At 37.0% G+C, this 20305-nt stretch overlaps 2 protein-coding genes across 2 annotated transcripts; one reads left to right on the forward strand and one right to left on the reverse strand.

Moving 5' to 3' along the window:
* The first annotated feature begins 1100 nt into the window (after positions 1-1100).
* LOC138875828 (uncharacterized) lies at positions 1101-2717 on the forward strand. The gene is made up of 2 exons (XM_070154701.1): positions 1101-1347; positions 2290-2717. The coding sequence occupies exons 1-2, from the start codon at positions 1101-1103 to the stop codon at positions 2715-2717; spliced, it is 675 nt and encodes a 224-aa protein (XP_070010802.1).
* Positions 2718-19481: 16764 nt separating this feature from the next.
* Positions 19482-20213, reverse strand: LOC104238001 (L-ornithine N5-acetyltransferase NATA1-like). The gene has a single exon (XM_009792256.2). It carries the CDS (start codon positions 20211-20213, stop codon positions 19482-19484), a length of 732 nt encoding a protein of 243 aa, XP_009790558.1.
* Positions 20214-20305: the final 92 nt, after the last annotated feature.

The raw sequence follows: 20305 nt of genomic DNA on the forward strand, positions 1-20305 counted from the left end.
GAGGAGAACTCATAGCTTTCGAGAAAACTCATCTCAAGAAAACAAACCAGGAAGAAAAGAAGAAAATAGTTGCATTCAAGGCCACAACTGAAAAAGCAGAAAATGATATTGATGATGACCCTGAAGATCTTCAAGAAGAAATTGCCATGGTGTCTAGGAATATGGATGGTTTAATGAGGAGATACATGAATGGTAGAAGATGAGGGATTCCACCTAGGCGAACTAGGCAATATAATGAACAAGACAAAAATGATGACAAATGCTATGAGTATGGAAGATTTGGACATGTTCAAGCTGAATGCCCTGATCTAAAAAGGAAAATTTCCAGAGGCTTCAACAAGAACAAATTATTTGGAAGCTGGAGTGATGAAGACAATTCCGAACACAAAGAAATAGCAATCTTTTGCTTCATGAGAACTCTGAAAAATGACATGAACAAACTTTTAGGGTGCTGGACAGATGAGGACACTTCAAACGATGAATGCAATGATGATAATGAGAATTGTTTCATGGCACGAGGTGAAACAAGCAAGATAAGATCTTATAACTGTGAAAGGTATAATGAATTGCAAGATATTCTTGACCTTACTTTGAAAGAGTCTCAAAAAATGATGAATGAACTAAAGAGACTCAACAAAGAAGTAAAATACTGGAAACTCAAGCATGAAGTATGTGAAATTGAAAAAGAAGTACTTCAAGAAGAGTTCGAGGAATTGAAAATGCAACTCAATGTCATGCGAAAATCTACCAGCCATGGTTCTGTCAGGTCAAACCAGGCGACTTACAAGTCAACTGGAGAAGGACCAGCTAGAACAGAGTCCACTAGTACTAACACTAATAAAAGATCCAAAAATGGATAAGGAGTTACCTGTCACTACTGTAACAAAAGTGGACACAAATATCCTTTTGTCGATTTTGTAAATCAAATGTTTCAGGATGGATTTGGAAACCCAAAAACAATCCCGAGTCGAGTAATACTAACCAACCAGGACCCAAGCAAGCTTGGGTATCTAAAAGAAAGTAATTATTATGTTTTGAAGGAACACCACAGGAGGAGTTGCAAAGGAAAATTGTACTTAGATAATGCGTGTTCCAGTCACATGACAGGTGACAAAAACCTGTTTAAGGAAGTTACAAAATTAGACGGAGGAAGTGTCAAGTTCGGTGATGACTCAAAAAGAAAAATAGTTGGCACCGGAACAGTCCCTTTCAATAATAATTGTGATATCACTGAGGTTTATCTTGTTGACAGACTTAACTACAATCTTCTGAGTATAAGTCAGCTATGCGACTCGGGGTATGAAGTAAGGTTCAAGAAAACAGGTTGTGCTATTGAAGTTGAAACAGGTAAAATAATCCTCCCAGGTAAAAGGTATGAAAATATTTATATTCTTGATGGATTTGAAAATATAGATGGTCATATCTATTTAATATCTATATCTGATGATCCATGGTTATGGCATAAGAAACTTGGTCATGCAAGCATGCATTTGATAGAAAAACTTTCCAAGCATGATTTAGTTATTAGTTTGCCTAAACTAAATTTCTCTAGAAATCATATATGTTATGCTTGTCAAATTGAAAAACAAACTAGAAACTCTTTAAAAAAACAAAGATAATGTATTTACTTCTAAGCCTTTGCATTTGCTTCATATGGACTTATTTGGACCTACTAGAACTGCTAGCATAGGAGGAAACAATATGCTTTTGTTATTGTTGATGATTACTCACGTTTTACTTGGGTGATTTTCTTATCTCATAAAGATGAAGCTTTGAAATTTTTTGAGATTTTCTGTAATAAGGTTGAAAGAGAAAATGAGTATCTGATTACAACAATCCAAAGTAATCATGGAGAAAAATTTGAAAGCAGAGCATTTGAAGATTTCTGTAATTATCAAGGATACACCCACAACTTTTCTACCCCCAAGATCATCCCAACAGAATGGAGTCGTTGAGCGGAAAAATAGGGCCTTGCAAGATATGGTAAGAACTATGATACTAGAATATTCATTGCTAAATCACTTCTATGCAGAAGGAGTAAGTACTACATGTCATATTCTCAACTGATGTCTCATAAGGCCCATTTTGAAGAAAACACCTTATGACTTGTAGGTAAACAACCCAATATTAGTTACTTTTATCCGTTTGGAAGCAAATGTTTCATTCACAATAGTGGTAAGGAAAATCTTGGAAAATTTGACCCAAGAAGTGACAGAGGTATTTTTCTAGGTTATTCATTAAATAGTAGATCTTTTAGAGTCTATAATAAACGCACATTGTTTGTGGAAGAATCAATACATGTTATATTTGATGAGAATAACACTTCGGCCGAGAAAGGAATTATCGCAAGTGATGAAGATCAAACTCAAAAAATTCAGGAGACAAGTAAATCTCAAGAGTTGACTAATAAATCTGATGGTATGATAGAGTCAACTAATGAGATCAACAACAGTCAACAAGAATCTGCGAAGGAGTCAACTACTCATACAGTTCGTCCAAATGAATGGAGAAATGAACTTGAATATCCTCAAAAATTCATCATAAGAGATCCAAGCAAAGGAATGAAAACCAGGGGAGCTCTCAAGAAGAAAGCAAACATAGCACTGATCTCTCAGATTGAGCCAAAGAAAATAGAGGAAGCTCTGAAAGACTCAAGCTGGTTGCAAGCAATGCAGGAAGAGCTAGACCAATTTGACAAAATCAAGTATGGAAACTGATGCCCAAACTTGAAAATGCTCCCGTAATTGGAACAAAATGGGTCTTCAAAAATAAGCTGAATGATGATGGAAAAGTTGTGAGAAACAAGGCCAAATTAGTTGCTCAAGGATACTCACAACAAAAATGAGTCGTCTATGATGAAACCTTTGCTCCAATAGCTCGACTAGAATCTATACGAATTCTCTTGCATATGCATCTTTTAAAAGATTCATGCTATTCTAGATGGATGTTAAAAGTGCCTTTTTGAATGGTTTCATTGAAGAGGAAATATACGTGAAACAACCTCCTAGATTTGTAAATTCAAAGTTTCCCTACCATGTATATAAACTGACCAAAGTGTTGTATGGACTGAAACAAGCTCCACGGGCATGGTACGAAAAACTTATCTCATTTCTTATTGATCACGGATTTACAAGAGGTAAAGTAGACACTACCCTATTTATTAAAAGATCATCAGAAGGTAATCTCATTATTCAAATTTACGTTGATGATATTATTTTTGGTAGTGCTAATCCTCTTCCGTGCAAGGTATTTTCAAATCTTATTTAAAGTGAGTTCGAAATGAGTATGATGGGAGAGCTAGCATTCTTTCTTGGACTTCAAATTCAACAATCTGAAGAAGGAACTTTCATATGTCAAACAAAATATACAAAGGAGTTGATTCAAAAGTTCGGTATGAGAATGAGTCCCTCAACAAGTCTCGACAAATATGAACAGGGAATTCCTGTTGATGAAACTAAGTATCGTGGAATGATTGGCTCACTTCTTTATCTAACTGCCATTCGACCAGATATTATGTTTAGTGTTTGTAAATGTGTCAGGTTTCAGTCAGCTCCTAAGTAATCCTTCTGCTTCCGCCAGGAAGAGTACTCACTCCATAGCAAAACCCCCATCTCAATCTCCAGAACAAGTAGACCTAGGGTTCGACCAATCAGAAGGTTTTGCCTCATCTCAGGAAGACCTCTCAGATTATTCTCATACTTTAGGAGAAAAAGCCCTGGGAAAAAGACCTATGGAAGAAACCCCTGAATCCTTTACTCCAAAGAAGTCGAAAATAGATCTCTCTAGTTCTTTGGAGTCTCACCTAAATTTCTGGGATTCTCCAAATAGGGATTTTTTTCATTGCTTTGAAAGACAATCCAATTGCTCATGGGAGGGTAGTCGACCTTGATGACATGAAAGACCTAAACTGTAAGGTAAAAGATCTGTTTGTTTATTAGGGCTGGTCTAAATTCTTTTCTGTTCCCCCTCCTAAAGTCTATGAACCCCTAGTGAAAATGACCTAAATTTCTAGGATTCTCCAAATAGGGATTTTTTCATTACTTTGAAAGACAAGCCAATTGCTCATGGGAGAGTAGTCGGCCTTGATGACATGGAAGCCCTAAACTGTAAGGTAAAAGATTTGTTTGTTCATCAAGGCTGGTCTAAATTCTTTTCTGTTCCCCCTCATAAAGTCTATGAATCCCTAGTGAAAATATTTTATGCAAATCTTCGCTCCAGTAAGTCTGATAAGTTTGAATCCTTAGTGTTAGGGAATCACATTGTTCTTGATTGTGTCATGTTTGATTCAATTTTTCAGTGTAAGTATTCTGGTTTTCCCAGGCTTTTCAAAAATTCCCGGCCTGATGATTTTGAAATCACTTTTGGTCAAGCAAACCGATGTATTGCTGAGTGTCCATCTGTATCTCTCCCAAACCAGTTAGCTCCAAGTGATGTTAGCTTTGAAACTCGTGTTCTAACCCACATTGTTGCAACTACTCTACTTCCTCGTACTGGCTCTTTCTCCACCTTCTCTCAAAGAGATACTTTTCTTGTCTATTGCCTTGTGACAAAACTCAAGATCAAACTGTCCTCCTAGGACATCAATTTTATGATTGAGAGTGCTGATGATCCCACCAGTCTGCCTTATGGTATGGCTATCACTCACATTCTGGAAGCTCATAATATTTCCATCTTTGAATATACCTTCATCTCTATTTTAAAATTTTACAATTCTAGAGCGTTTGCAAGTATGGGGTATATGTGTGTGAAGGGCTCATGGGTTAATAAACAAGAAGGTGAGGTCAAACATGCTCAACCTGATCCAAAATCCAAACCCTCTATTTCCTATCATAGTCCAAGTGTTGTTTTTCTGAGAAACTAGTTGCCATTGACAATCAGCTGTCCGCCATCAAAGATCTTCTTATTTCTACGCAATCAACTGTTGGAGATATTCATGCAATCTCAAAAGAGATAGGGTCTGATGTTTCGAAGATAAGAGTTGCAGTTCTTAGAGTTAGGGAAAACGCAGTCAAGGCTTTCAAGGAGGTACACGACAGGCTTGATGGAGTGATTGTCTAAGCCAATGCCATCTTTGATCAATTGAGGGAGGCAATTTGCAACAGTCTTACCTATTTCTTGCATCGTTAATATGGATGTTTAAGACAATATTTTTTGTTGTACTGTTTTAGATTGGATAACCAGTCGTTGGATAATTTTTTTGTTGTTTGCTTTTGTTTGTGCTGTTTAGACAATATGTTTTATTTTGCCATAACTCTGCAAGCATATCATGCTATAAATCGTGTTTTAGTGTATAGTGTGTGGTTATTTTGTCCCTTCTTTGCTGATGCCAAAAGGGGAAAAGGATATGTATATTCGTGCAGGTAGTGCATGTACATCCATTGCAGGGGAAGTTGACTATAGATACTACATGACAAGTTGACTAAAAGAAGTCCCAATGGGGGAGTCAGGGATCCTGCAGAAGCAGTCGGCTAAAGGAAGCCCTATTGAGGGGGAGTAAAATACAGGAAAGTCAACTGATTTTTACATATATGATGTTTACAAATATTATTCCGTCATCACTAAAAAGGGAGAGATTGTTAGGTTTTAGTTTTAGTGATGAAAAATAATATAGTTGCTTTGGGTATAGGGACTCAAGGAAATCATCCAAGATCGAAGAAACCACAATGAAGAAATCAATCAACCAACTAAAGATCCGGCAAGGAAATTAATAAGAGATTGATTGAAGCGGAAAAGAAGCATCGAAAATCTTGCAAGATGATCAATCAAGCTGCTATTTCTAGAAGGACCAAAAATTAAGGAGTAAACCCGGGCCCATCAAGACCTATAGAAGGAAAGTTATTAAAGTCCTCTCATCAAGAAAGAGCAACAACAAATAACCTTATTCTTGGAAAGAATCAATTTCTTTTCAAGGATCAAATTTCTTGGGTTGTCAAATCTCTTCAGAAACAGCTTCCTACATAGTATTTATACACTTCCTTAAGCCTTAGACAAATATACTTTGATCGAACCAAATATTCTCTCTTTGTTCTACTGCAAACAAATATTGTAGCTCTACTAGATCTACTGTATAACAAGTTAGAGAAGAAAGAGAGAAAAATACTGGTGAGGCATCGTATCAAAAAGAAACGAGTGACATAGAAACTGAGCCATTGGTGTAAACCACACCATTCAAGTTGTACTCGAGAAACTCATTTACTGAAAGAGAACTCCCTTGCAACCCAAGGGGACTGGACTAAGATTCACATTGAATCTGAACCGGTATAAAATTTCCGGTGTCTTTAATTCCTGCACTTTATTTATGCACCTTAAATTCTGCTCTTACTATTATCTCGTTATTGCATCTAGTCGACTAATTATAAAACTAGTTAACTTGTAGTGATTAAAATATAAAAATAAATAATTCACTCCCCTCCTTATACTTTCAATAAGAAGGGTATGGGAGTTGCCATGTCATATATTTAAGTTATGAAATTTAAGTTTCTTTTGGACAGGTTGAAGGAGAAAGATAACGACTTACAAGTTAATTTGCATTCAAGCCAGAATGATCGGGACATTTCTCATTTATAGTAATATGACTAATATCATACGTAAAAGAAAGTCTGAGTTTGCTAATTCTACTTTATTTCTTTCTTGCTTTTATTTGATATTATTATATTAGTATTATCATACGTAATATTATCATAGAAGTAAATCGTAAACTCCATGACAATTATAGTCTAAGTTTCTCGGACACGGGTGCTGGTATTTGACACGGATGTGGATCTAGAGGTCAGATCCTTCAAAATATAAATTCTAAGATTCAGGGATACGGATTCTAGCACAAATACGAGCGCGAGGCTCCGGCTAAAAAAAATAAAATTATGAGAAATATTGTGAGATACTTATGTATAGCTTGTAAAGTGTGGATTTCTTATTTGTTCTTAAGTTGTAGATAAGTTAAAGAGTGATTTCCTAGATAAGGTATGCTAGTTTCTTCAAATTTACCCTAATTTTGGTTCTAATTTCGGGAATCAAATTGTATCTTGTTTCGATGTTTTTTGTCCACCGTGATCAAAGTACCTAAGATCGTTTGACCAGTTCCGGTACGGATCCCATGCCCACACCTATGTTAGATATATAATTTAATGATAGAAAATAACTTAATTCTATTTGGAGGAAAATAATTCCAAAGAAGGAAGTTACAAGAAATGGAACGATTCTAGTAAAGATTTGGAAGCAAGAATCAATGACTCAAAATGTGCAAGTCAAGATCCAGAAGCAAGAATCAAGGTCGAGCTTCTTGGAAAACAAATATTTAATCTAGCTATTTATTGAAGGCATTCATCAATCAGTGTAGAAGATTTATAGAGAATATTCAATCACATATCACAGAGAATATTCAATCACAATGGCTTGCGGAGGAAAGGAAGTCACGAAAGCAACAGACTAGTAAAGGAAGCTCCATTTTTTTCTTGGAAGAAAATCAATCTTTATTGATTCTGAGAATCAACTCCCTTGGGTTGCCCTCCATCTATGGATCTGCCGCGCTTTGAAGAATGGAGCCCAATTCATATATATAATATAGGAGATACAAATGAAGGATATACTTTGATCGAACCACTATCAATCTTTTTGTTCTACTCCAAACAAGCATTGTAGTCTATTATAGATTTACTGTGTAACTAAGGAGAGAAGAAAGAGAGAAAAATCACTAGTGATGCATTGTACTAAGAAGAGAGGAAAAAACAAATAGTGACGATGTTGTTGGTGTATAACAACACCAACCATCCTATACCAAGAAACTTTAAATACTTGAAAGAGAACACCCTTACAATCCAAGTGGACTGGACGTAGAATTTATTTTGAATCCAAACCAGTATAAATATCCTGTGTCATTTATTTTCTATAATTTACTTTTTTGTATCTTGTTTACATCTCACATCGAGAGTCTAGTCGACTAAAAATTAGTCGACTACCCCATAAAAGAAAAGAAAAATTACAATTTACCCCCTGCACTTTGAATTGGTGTTAGAGCATGACTAAAATATTTGCTTAACAGCAAGTGAATAAAGATCATGTCAACTCAAGTAACTGCTAGTTCACTCTTTCAAGAAGGGACCTCGCAAGCAAGGCCATCGTATTTCAATGGATAACACTTCTCTCATTGGAAGGAGCGCATGTTTTATGCAAAGTCCTATGATGTCAAAGTATGGCGTGTTCAAAAAAGAAAACTATCCACTCCTAGTAAAAGGACAATTACCCGTTGATCCTGAAGATATAGACGACTACTCGGAAGATCAAATGACTGTTGTTCCAGTGAATGCTAAGGCACAAAATTTGCTCTACAATGTTATAAGTGGAGAAGAATATGAGAAAGTTTTAAATTGTGATACGGCCAAAGAAATGTGGGACATACTGAAAGTTACCTATGAAGGAACTACCAAAGTGAAAGAAACCAGGATAAATCTATTGGTTCACAACTATGAACTCTTCCAGATGAAAGAAGGTGAATCTATTGAGGAAATGTTTGCATGTTTCAACAAAATCATTGCCGATCTGAAAGCTTTTCGTAAACCCTGCTCACGTGGTGATTAGGTTCGAAAAATCTTATGGAAAGCCTATGACATGGCAGACAAAAGTAGTTGCTCTTGAATCTCAAGATTTAGACAAATTGTCATACGATGAGCTATGTGGAGATCTTATAGCATTTGAGAAAACACATCTCAATAAAACACGTCAGGAAGAAAAAAAGAAAACAGTTTCCTTCAAAGCTACAACTAAAGGACCTGAGAATGATATTGATGACGATGCATAAGCTCTAGAATAAGAAATTGGTATGGTTTCAAGAATATGAATGGATTGATGAGAAGATACATAAACACAAAAAGGGTAGGATGTCATCCAGGAGAAACAGACAATACAATGAACAAGTCAAAAATGATGAAAAGTATTTTGAATGTGGAAAGTATGGCCATGTTCTAGCTGAATGCCCTGATCTTAAAAGAAAAGTCTCTAGAGGGTTCAAAAAAAGAAAATTATTTGGAAGCCGGAGCGATGAAGATAATTCAGAATATGAGGAAATAGCAAATCTGTGTTTCATGACGATTTTAGAAAATGATATGAATAAATACTCTGGATGCTGGATTGATGAAGATGTATCAGACGACAACTGTAAAGAAGATACTAAAAATTGCTTCATGGCACAAGGTGAAACAAGTGAGGTAAGACCTTATAACTGTGATAAATGTAACAAATTATAGGATATTCTTGATCTTACCGTAAAAGAGTCTAAAAAATGCTAAATGAATTAAAGAGACTCAATAGGGAAAATAAGGACTGGGAACTCAAACTTGAAGTCTGTGAAATTGAAAGAGACGTTCTTCAAGATGAGGTTCACGAATTGCAAATGCAACTTAATGGCATGCACAAATCCACCAGTCACAGTTCTATCAAGTCCAACCAAGTGACGTAAAGTCAACTGGAAAAGGACCTGTCAGAACGGAGTCTAGAAGTACTAACACCAGTGGTAGATTAAAAACTGGATCAACCCTATGTGTCTTTACTATAACAAGGTTGGACATAAGTATTCATTTTGTAGATTTCATAAATCAAATGTTTTAGAATGGATTTGGAAACCCAGAAATAGCCCTGATCCTAGTAGAACTAACCAACAAGGACCAAAGAAAGCTTAGGTACCTAAAAGAAGGTAATAATCTTTCTTTGCAGGAACAACACATGAAAAGTGAAAAAGAAAAATGGTATCTAGATAGTGCGTGTTCCGATCACATGACGGGCGCTAAAAATCTCTTCAAAGAAGTCACCAAAATCAATGGAGGAAACGTTAAGTTTGTTGATGACTCAAAAGGCAAAACTATCGGTACCGAAACTATTTCATTTGACAATAACTGTGATATCGCTAAAGTTTATCTTGTAGACAAACTAAATTACAATATGCTAAGCATCAATCAACTATGTGATTCTGGATATGAAGTGAAATTCAAGAAAATTGGATGTGCCATTGAAGATGAATCAGGTAAAATCATCCCTCCAAGAAAGAGGTATGGAAATGTCTACATTTTAGATTGCATTGATAATTTGGAAAGTCATATCTGTCTAGCATCCATCACTGATGATCCTTGGCTTTGGCACAAAAAGTTTGGTCATGCCATCATGCATTTGATTGAAAAGCTATCTATAACATGATTTAGTCATGGTCTTCCTAAGCTAAACTACTCTAGAACCATGTATGTGATGCATGTCAACTTGATAAGCAAACTAGAAACTCTTTCAAACCCAAGGATATAGTTTCCACTAGCAAACCTTATCAACTACTGCATATGGATTTATTTGGACCTACTAGAACTGCTAGTATATGAGGAAAAATGTATGCTTTTTTTTATTGTTAATGACTACTCACGTTTTACATGGGTAATATTCCTGGCACACAAATAAGAAGCTCTAAAGAACGTTGAGATTTTCTGCAAAATGACAGAAAGAGAAAAGGGGTACCTTATCTCAACTATTCAGAGTGATCATGGAGGAGAATTTGAAAGCAGATAATTTGAGGAGTTCTACAATGACCAAGGATACACTCATAACTTCTCAGCACCAAGGTCATCATAGCATAATGGAGTGGTTGAACGTAAAAATAGAACTCCGCAAGATATAGCTAGAACCATGATACTAGAGCACTCCCTACCAAATTACTTTTGGGCAGAAGCAGTCAGCACAACATGTCACAATCTTAATAGGTGTTTAATTCTACTTATCCCAAAAAAGACTCCATATGAACTACGGAAAGGTAAGATACCTAATATTTGACACTTTCATCCTTTTGGAAGCAAATGCTTTATCTACAATAATGGTAATGATAATTTTGATATGTTTGATCCAAGAAGTGATGAAGTATATTTCTCGGTTACTTTAATAATAGTAGATCATTTAGAATTAATAATAAGCATACTTTATGTGTATAAGAATCATTTCATGCTATCTTTGATTATAGAAATTCTATGGCCAAGAAAAGAGATGTTGCAGGTGATGAAGAGATCAATCAAAATTAATCCATGATCAGTGAACAGATAAATCCAAACGAAACTGCTGATAGTGCAAATAAAATCCCACAGTCGACTAATGAAGAAATTAGTGAGCATGATAAATCTCAAACTAAGCCGACTACTCAACATACTGAAGCAGTACCCAACGAATGGAGAAGAGAGCCTGAATATCCTCAAAAGTTTTTCATTGGAAATCCAACTGATGGAATAAAATCAAGAGGAGCTCTAAAGAAAAAGGCTAACGTTGAACTCATATCTCAATAGAGCCAAAGAAAGTCAATGAAGCTTTGAAAGAATCAAGTTGGGTACAAGCTATGCAATAAGAACTTGATTAGTTTGACAAAAAATCAAGTTTGGATGTTGGTTCCCAAGCCAACTAACATAGTAATCATAGGAACAAAATGGGTACTCAGAAACAAACTGATAAAGAAGGTAAAGTTTTCCAAAACAAAGCAAGGCTAGTCGCTCAGGGCTACTCTCAACAGGAAGGAGTCGACTATGATGAAACTTTTGCTCTGGTAGCATGGTTAGAATCATTTCATATTTTGATAGTATATGATTTCTTTAAAGGTTTTAAATTATTTCAAATGGATGTTAAAAGTGCATTTTAAATGGCATTATTGATGAGGAGGTCTATGTTAAAAAACCTCCTGGATTTGAAAACTCACAGTTTTCTTATCATGTGTTTAAGTTGACTAAGGCTCTCTGTGGGCTAAAATAAGCAACTCGAGCTTGGTATGAAAAACTAAGCTCATTTTTGGTCAGTCATGAATTCTCAAGAGGTAATATTTATACTACCCTCTTCATCAAAAGGTCATCTTCGGAAAATCTCATTATTCAAATTTACGTTGATGATATTACATTTGGAAGTGCTAACTCTGTTCTATGCAAGGAATTCTCACATCTCATGCAAAGTGAGTTTGAAATGAGCATGATAGGAGAATTGACTTTCTTTCTCGAACTTCAAATTCATCAATCAGATAAAGGTATCTTTATATGTCAGACAAAGTACACAAATGAGCTGATACAAATATTCAGAATGAGCAATGCAAAGGCACTTGGAACTCTCATGAGTCCAGCTACATCTCTTGACAAAGATGAGGAAGGAAAACTAGTGGATGAATCAAAATATCGTGGAGTGATTGGATCCCTACTTTATTTAACTATCAACTGCCCTGATATAATGTTTAGTGTGTGCTGATGTGTCAGGTTCCAAGTAGCTCCCAATGAGTTGCATTTAACAGTAGTGAAACGAATTATTAGATATCTTATTGGGACTACATCACATGTCTTATGGTATCCACATCTTAACAATTTTAAGCTTGAAGGTTGTTCAGGTGCAGATCTTGTAGGAGACAAAGATGACCGGAAAAGCACAAGTGGAAATTGTCAACTACTTGGAAAATTGCTTATTTCCCGGAACAGTAAGGAACATGGACCAGTTGCATTATCTACAATTGAGGCTGAATAAATTGCCATCGGATAATGTTGTGCTCAACTACTTTGGATGACTCATCAACTAAGTGACTATGATCTATCCTTTAAGCCTATTAAAATTTTCAGTGATAATTTTAATGTCATCTATCTATCAAAAAATCTAGTGCATCCTTCTATGGAAAAACATACAGATATCAAACACTATTTTATTATAGATCATGTTCTTCAGAGTGACATTGAATTATCATTTGTTAGTATTGAAAATCAATTAGCTGATATTTTCACTAAGCCCCTTCTAGAAGACAGATTTCAAAACCTTAGGGATTCACTTGGCATTATTACTTTGTGAAAATAAGGCATTGGAATTTTTGTACTTTTCAAAGATTGCGTGTTTTGATGATTTAGGTAAAAAATCTTTTTTACCGTATATCTCATTATTACTGTATGTTGCATTAATTAAGCACCTTCGGTTTTAGCACTGCCTTCCACCTTTTCGGTTAATCGCTATAGAAACTGAATCAATCAGTCGTGTCTGTTGCTTTTCTCTACCTCATCAGTCACGTCAGTTCAGTCCCGCCTTTTCACTCCTCTTTTCATCTCTATAAGTCCGCCTCTTTTCTGAGCCCTCACTATGCATTTTCCACTCAAACTCTCTAATGGCTAAAGTTTTGAAAACCCCCTCTATTTCCACTCACAAAAGCACCCGGTCCAAAGGGAAAACCCCCTCTCAATCATCATAACCAGTCACTATTGGCTCTGACCACTCTGAGGGTTTCTCATCTTCTCAAGAAAACCTCTCTGATGATGCTTTAACCGAAAAGGCCCCAAGAAAGCGCCACATCGAAGAAGGCGTAGAAGTTTTCACCCTAAAGAATGTAAAGATAGACCTAGACAGTGAGCTGGAATCAGAATTGAAATATTAGAATTCACCCAATAGAGACAAGTTCTTCACCTTAAATGGAAAATCAATTGCTCATGGAAGAATCGTCAACCTAGAAAAGATGGAAGCCCTAAATTGCAAGGCAAAAGATTTCTTCAGTTTTCAAGGATGGGAAAATTTCTTTGCCCTAAACCCTCCAAAAATCTATGAAGATCTTTTTTGTTCTATGCAAATCTTCATTTCCAAAAGTCTAATAAAATTGAATCACCCATGCTAGGTCAGCGTATCATTCTAGACTATTCTACTTTTGATTCTTTGTTTAAGTGTAAAAGTTCAGGTTACTCTGCTTTGTTCATAAACTCATGGCCTGATAATTTTGAAGTGACGTTTGAGCAAGCCAAACAATGCCTTGTTGATTCCCTGTCTGATACTTTGCCAAATAAATTAGGACCTAATGACATCAATTATGAAGCCCGTATTCTTTCCCACATTGTTGCCACCACTATTCTTCGCAAAATAGGTTCCTACACCACTTTATCTCAAAGGGACACCTTTTTAGTCTACTGTCTTCTCACCAAGCACAAAGTGAAACTGTCCTTCTAGGTAATCAATTTCATGATTGAATGTGTTGAAGATCCATCAAGTCTCCCTTATGAAATGGTCATCACTCACCTCCTCGAGACCTTCAATATCCCCTTATCAAACTCTCTCTATGTATATGTTTCCAAGTGTTACAACAATAGAGCATTTGTTAGCATGAGATATGTTATTGTGGATGGTACTTGGATAAAGAAACATGAAATTGAAGCCAAAGTGATTCCCTCCAATTCCAAGGTAAAGGTTGATATTTCTCAAGCTGCTATCAATAATCCAGAGTTGCTTGCAAAGATAGCTGCACTTGATGACAAGCTGACTACCATCAAATATCTAAACCTGACCACATTGACCTCAGTTGGCGATATCTATGAAGTTTCCAAGGAAACAAGATCTGACGTGTCCAAGCTGAGAGTCATGGTTCTCAAAACTGCAGAAAAGGCAGTGAAAGCTTTCAAGGAAATTCATGATCGTGTAGATGGAATCTCTGTCACGATGAACGCAAGCTTTGATCGCCTTAAAGAATCTATCTGCAACACCCTTACCTATTTTCTTCGCCGATGATCTGTGTTGGCTACTTAGACAATTTCTTTTGGTTTCTCTGGATATTTTATTTTGCTTGCATACTTTTGGATACTTGGTGGATGACTGTAAGTAAACTTACTATCTGCTAATCTTATTTGGTAGTAGTAAAACTTGCTTAGCTCTCTTTTTGGTTGATGTCAAAGGGGGAGAATAAGGTACTACTAACTTGCAGGAAATATCAGTAAGTTTCAGTCGACTGACTGAACAAGAGTCAACTACTGGGCAACATAATGAGGGGGAGTCGACTCAAAGTACCTGACAACAAGTTGAGGGGTAGCCGACTAAAGTACCTGACAACAAGTTGAGGGGGGGCGACTAAAGACATGAAAATATCTAACAGCAAGTTGAGGGGGAGTTTGCAAACAGGGAAGTAAAATGAATTAATGTGATGACCCGGCCAGTCGTCTCATGAGTTACCACTCCATTTCCCCCATTTTTGCTTTTTATTGCTTTGTTTATAGGTTCTATGAGTGACCGGGTTGGTTGGCTTGGTTTCGGAAAGGATTTGGTAAGGTTTGAGACACTTATAGCCTGTTTGGCCAAAAGTATTTTTTTTGGCCAAAAGCATTTTTTGCCAAAATTTGAGATATTTGGCCAAGTTTTGGAAGGAAAAAGTGCTTTTGAGGAGAAGCAGAAGCAATTTTGGAGAAGCAGAAAAAGTAACTTCTCTCCAAAAGCACTTTTTTGAGAAGCACTTTTGAGAAAAATACATTTAGAAGCAGTTTTTTAAAGCTTGGCCAAACACTAATTATTGCTCAGAAGTACTTTTCAAACTAATTAGCCAAACACAAACTGCTTCTCACCAAAAGTACTTTTGAGGAAAAGCACTTCTCAAAATAAGCTAATTTTTGCAGCTTGGCCAAATGGGATATTAGTCTCTTTTGAGGAAGCTCAAGTTGAAAAAGTCAACCAGATGTTGACTTATATGTTAGAGGGCTCGGATGTGAGTCCTGATGGTTCATATAGATTCGGGAGGTGATTTGGGACTTAGGAGCGTGATCAGAATGTGTTTTGGAGGTCCGGAGTAGATTTAGGCTTGAATTGGTGAAATTGGATTTTTGGCGTTTTCCGGTTGATAGGTGAGATTTTGATATAGGGGTAAGAATGGAATTCCGAGAGTTGCAATAGTTCCGTTGTGTTATTTGGGATGTGTGTGCAAAATTTCAGGTCATTCGGACGTGGTTTGGTTGGTGTTTTGATCAAAAGTGTAATTCGGAAGATTTTGGAAACTTAGGCTTGAATCCGATGTGTTTCAGTTGATTCGATGTCGTTTGAGGTGTTTTGAAGATTGGTACAAGTTTAAGTAGTGGTATATGATATGTTTGTGCTTTTGGTTGAGGTCTCGAGGGCCTCAGAGTGATTTCGGATGGTTGACGGAAAGAATGAAAGTTTGAATGGTAGCTGAAGTTGGAATTCTTCTATCATAACAGCATCTGCGGTTGGGAGGCCGCAGGTGCGACCCCTGCAGATGTGGAAAAGAAGTCACAGAAGCGGTAAGGGGCTAGGAAGGCTGTGACCGCAGAAGCGGTTGGCGAACCACACCTGCGATGGTCCAGGTGCGGAGTGAGCATCGCAGATGCGGATATTGGTGACTTAAGTGAAAACCACAGAAGCGGTTCAAGGACCGCAAATGCGGTACCGCAAAAGCGGGAATTTGGCCGCAGATGCAAAATCCCTGGGCTAGAAGGTATAAATTATTTCCTTCGCGATTTTTGAGCTATTCCACCATTGCTAAGTCAGTTTTTGGAGCTTTTTGGGCGATTTGAAGAAGGGTTTCGAGGGGGCTTCATTGAGGTTAGGATTTTGGACCTAAAATTCGTTCCTGTGGTATTATTTCACGGATTAGGGCTGTAATTAATGGAATTTAAGGGTTAAAATTTGAGGAAACTAGGGCTTGGTATTGGAGACCTAGACTTGAGGATTTGAGAGACCATTTGTGGTCGGATTTTGGTACTTTTGATATGTATGAACTTGTGGGGAGATAAGGAATCTATTGATGTGATTTTTATCGAAATCTGAGGCATGGGCCTGGGGGTTGCGTTTTGGTAATTTTGGGATTTATGTTGTAAATTGATTATTTTTGCTTGGGCTTCGTTCCCTTAGCATATTTTGATGCCGTGATTCTAATTTTGGATAGATTCGACGTGAGTGGAGGCTGATTCAAAGGTCAAAGGCGTTGCGGGCTAGAGTTTGCACCGGTTTGAGGTGAGTAATGATTGTAAATATTGTCCTGAGGGTATGAAACCCCAGATTGCACATTGTTGTGCTATATTGAGGTGACGCACACGCTAGATGACGAGCGTGGGGTCGTGCACTATTGGGGATTGTGACTTAGTCCATCCCGCATGACTATTTTACCGCGTATTTGACTGAAATCTATTTGCTATCAACATATTTTGGGTTGAATGCTATATTTGGTCCTCGTGCCAACTATTTGAACCCTTAGGGGAGTTTTACTGATATTTCCTTACTGTTTTGACTTTATACTTGAACTCAGTCAAGCTATATTCTACTGTTTTTATAACTCAGCCCTGTTTACTTTGCTTTAAAACTTAAATAATATTTTGGGCTGAGCACCATATTTTACTGTTGTCCGAATGGCTTTTGAGATTCTGACTGAGTAAGGCCGAGGGCTTATGTTATGAGGAAACACCTAATTATGATTATGAGGCCGAGGGCCTGAGATTTGTATGCCATGAGGTGGCTTGTTGATATGAGGCCGAAAGCCTAGTGATGATATCACAAGATGGCTTGATATTGCGCTTGGGCCATAAGGGGCCCCTCCAGGAGTCTGCACACCCCCAGTGAGTGCGGGTACCCATTATGATGTGATATATAGCCCGAGGGGCTGGTTATTATCCCATATGTTGCCTGAGGGGCTGATTCTATTGGTATTGTGCCCGAGGGGCGTTTCTTTATGTGTTCACCTTTTCTAGTTGCATGTCTTTTACTTGCTTAACTGTTTAAAAAGGGATTTTAAGAAGTTTAAACTGAATTAAAGTGTCTTTTGCATAATTTCACTGTTTCATAACTTTTTACTGGTTTTTACTGCTTCCTTATAGCCTGTAATGTGCCTTACGTGATTTCTTACTTCTCAGTCTTTATTTATGATTATTACTCACTGAGTTGGAGTACTTACTTTACTTCCTGCACCCCGTGTGCAGATTCAAGCATTGTAGATCCTGCTTGCGAGGGTTGAGAGCTCCCGATAGATTTCGGAGTTCACGAGGTAGCTGCTCGGCGTCCGCAGCCCTATGCTTCTCCCCCTTTATATCATTTCCTTTCCCTGATTAGTGATTCTGTAGTAGCTTTGTTGAATTTTCAGACTTGTATTAAATTGATAGATGCTCATGACTGGTGATACCCCGGTATCAGGCTGTATTGAGTTGTTTTCCGCAAATTATACTGTTAGCTGCTTGTTTTGGGATTCTATTCATGTTTAAGACTTAATATTTATCATCTTAATTGCTTAAAATTGAAAAGGGAATGTGTCGACTGGCCTTATCTCACGAAAGGTGCCATCACGACAGGGTCCAGGTTTAGGGTCGTGACAATTAAGTTTTTTTGTCATCATCAAAAAGGGGAAGATTATTAGATATATGATTTAATGATAGAAAATAACTTAGTTCTATTTGCAGGAAAACTATTCCAAATAAGGAAGTCCCAAGAAGTGGAAAGATTCTAGTAAAGATCTGGAAGCAAGAATCAAGGACTCAAATGTGCAAGTCAAGATCCAGAAGCAAGAATCAAGGAATCAATATGTTGTGATTACGAGCTTCTTGGAAAAAATATATCTGATCCAGCTATTTACGGTAGGCATCAATCAATCAACATAGAAGATTTACAAAGAATATTCAATCACGCATCACGGAGAATATTCAATCACAACGGCTTGCGGAAGAAAGGAAATCACGGAAGCAACAGACCAGTAAAAAAAGCTCTATTTTATTCTTGGAAGATTGATTCTAAGGATCAAGTCCCTTGGGTTGCCGTCCATTCATAGATCTGTCACGCCTTGAAGAATAGATCCCAATTCATATATATACAACAGGAGATGCAAAGGAAGGATATACTTTGATCGAACCACTATCAATCTTTTTGTTCTACTCCTAACAAGCATTGTAGTCTATTCTAGATTTACTGTATAACTAGGGAGAGAAGAAAGAGAGAAAAATCACTAGTGACGCATTGTATCAAGAAGAGAGGAAAGAACAAATCTAGTGATGAAGCTGTTGGTGTATACAACACCAACCAACTTGTACCAAGAAACTTCAGATATTTGAAAGAGAACACCCTTGCAACCCAAGGGGACTAGATGTAGGATTATTCTAAAACCGAACTAATATGAATACCATGTATCATTTACTTTCTGCAATTTACTTTTCTGTGTCTTGTTTACATCTAACATTAAGAGTCTAGTCTATTACCCCATTAAAAAAAAGAAAAATTACAATTCACCCCTTCCCCCCTCTTGCACTTTCAACCCACACTAGTGTCGTGTCAATGCGGGTGCGACACCTAAACTGCCATGTCGGAGCAACTTAGATTATAGTATATTTGATTTTTCCTAGTTATTAGTATTTTTTATATGCATGCTGTTGACGGATGAGTCTTCACCTCCTTCACTAGAATTATAAGTAATAATAAGGTAAGGTTGCGCTCTTAAGGTTGCGCTCTTACTTGTACCTCTTCATCTTGAGGTTTTATAATTAATGATAAAAATTTATACAGGTACTACTTCTTAATGGTTTATTCAAAAGAGAAAAGAAATAACCTGGAAAATAAGATCACACAAGTAACATTCAATTATGTATGCAGCATGCTGGAGGCCGAGGTGCTCAAATGTTACGAAAAGCTAGCAAATTTTCATACTCCTTCCAACATAAATTTTGAACTTACAAATCGAAAAGACAACACAAGAACTAAGTAAGAAGCTGAAAACTACGTAATCAATCGGATTTCTTGGAGAATGCTTGAAGCTGACCTCCATACAATTTACAAAGTCTATATTCAGGAATATAATGAGCACCCATTTTCTCATAGAAATTAATACTTTCTTCATTCCAATCAGCCACAAGCCAATCAACCATCCCCATTCCCATTTTCGCAGCCTTCGATGCAACAGCAGAAAATAACAATTTTCCTAACCTCATCCCTCTATAACACTTCCTTACAAACATTTGGTCTAAATATAAACCAGGTTTCTCAAAGAAACCGTTATAGCTTGGAAAAACAAGCACGTGACCAGCTACATAAACATTGCCATTATTCTCTCCATCCCCTTTAAATTTGGACCTAAAAGTCTCGAGTTCAGGGTCCAAAACTTCCATTTTATCAAGATTGTAATTGTTCTTGATAATAGGGATGAAACTGAGGTTATTGGATTTGGTGACGAGAGGAAAAGGGTTGGGAGAAATTTCAAGGACAAGAGCAGTGAGAGAATGAAAAGGAGGATTATTGGATTTGAATAAATTGTTGTGGAGTGATGTCTCTGTTGTAGTGAAGATTTCTGATAGGCCATGGTATTCTGCCATTTGGGTAACGAGTTTGTGAAGAAGTGGCACGTCAACTTCTGTAGCAAGGCGGATTCTCGCAGAAATTTGGTGGCTGAAAATGGTGTTTTCCTTTGGTTGAAAGGAGTTGATAAGAGTATTTGCAGCTACATGAGTTGAGTATTCCATGTTAATTAGTGGTTCAATTCTTGAAGCTGAGAGAAGTTGGCAACTATGGCTAATGTTTGGTTAATTTGTGATGGTACCTCGTCATGACTAGA

Source organism: Nicotiana sylvestris, chromosome 8 (assembly GCF_000393655.2).
Source record: "Nicotiana sylvestris chromosome 8, ASM39365v2, whole genome shotgun sequence".
Taxonomy (NCBI): Eukaryota; Viridiplantae; Streptophyta; class Magnoliopsida; order Solanales; family Solanaceae; genus Nicotiana; species Nicotiana sylvestris.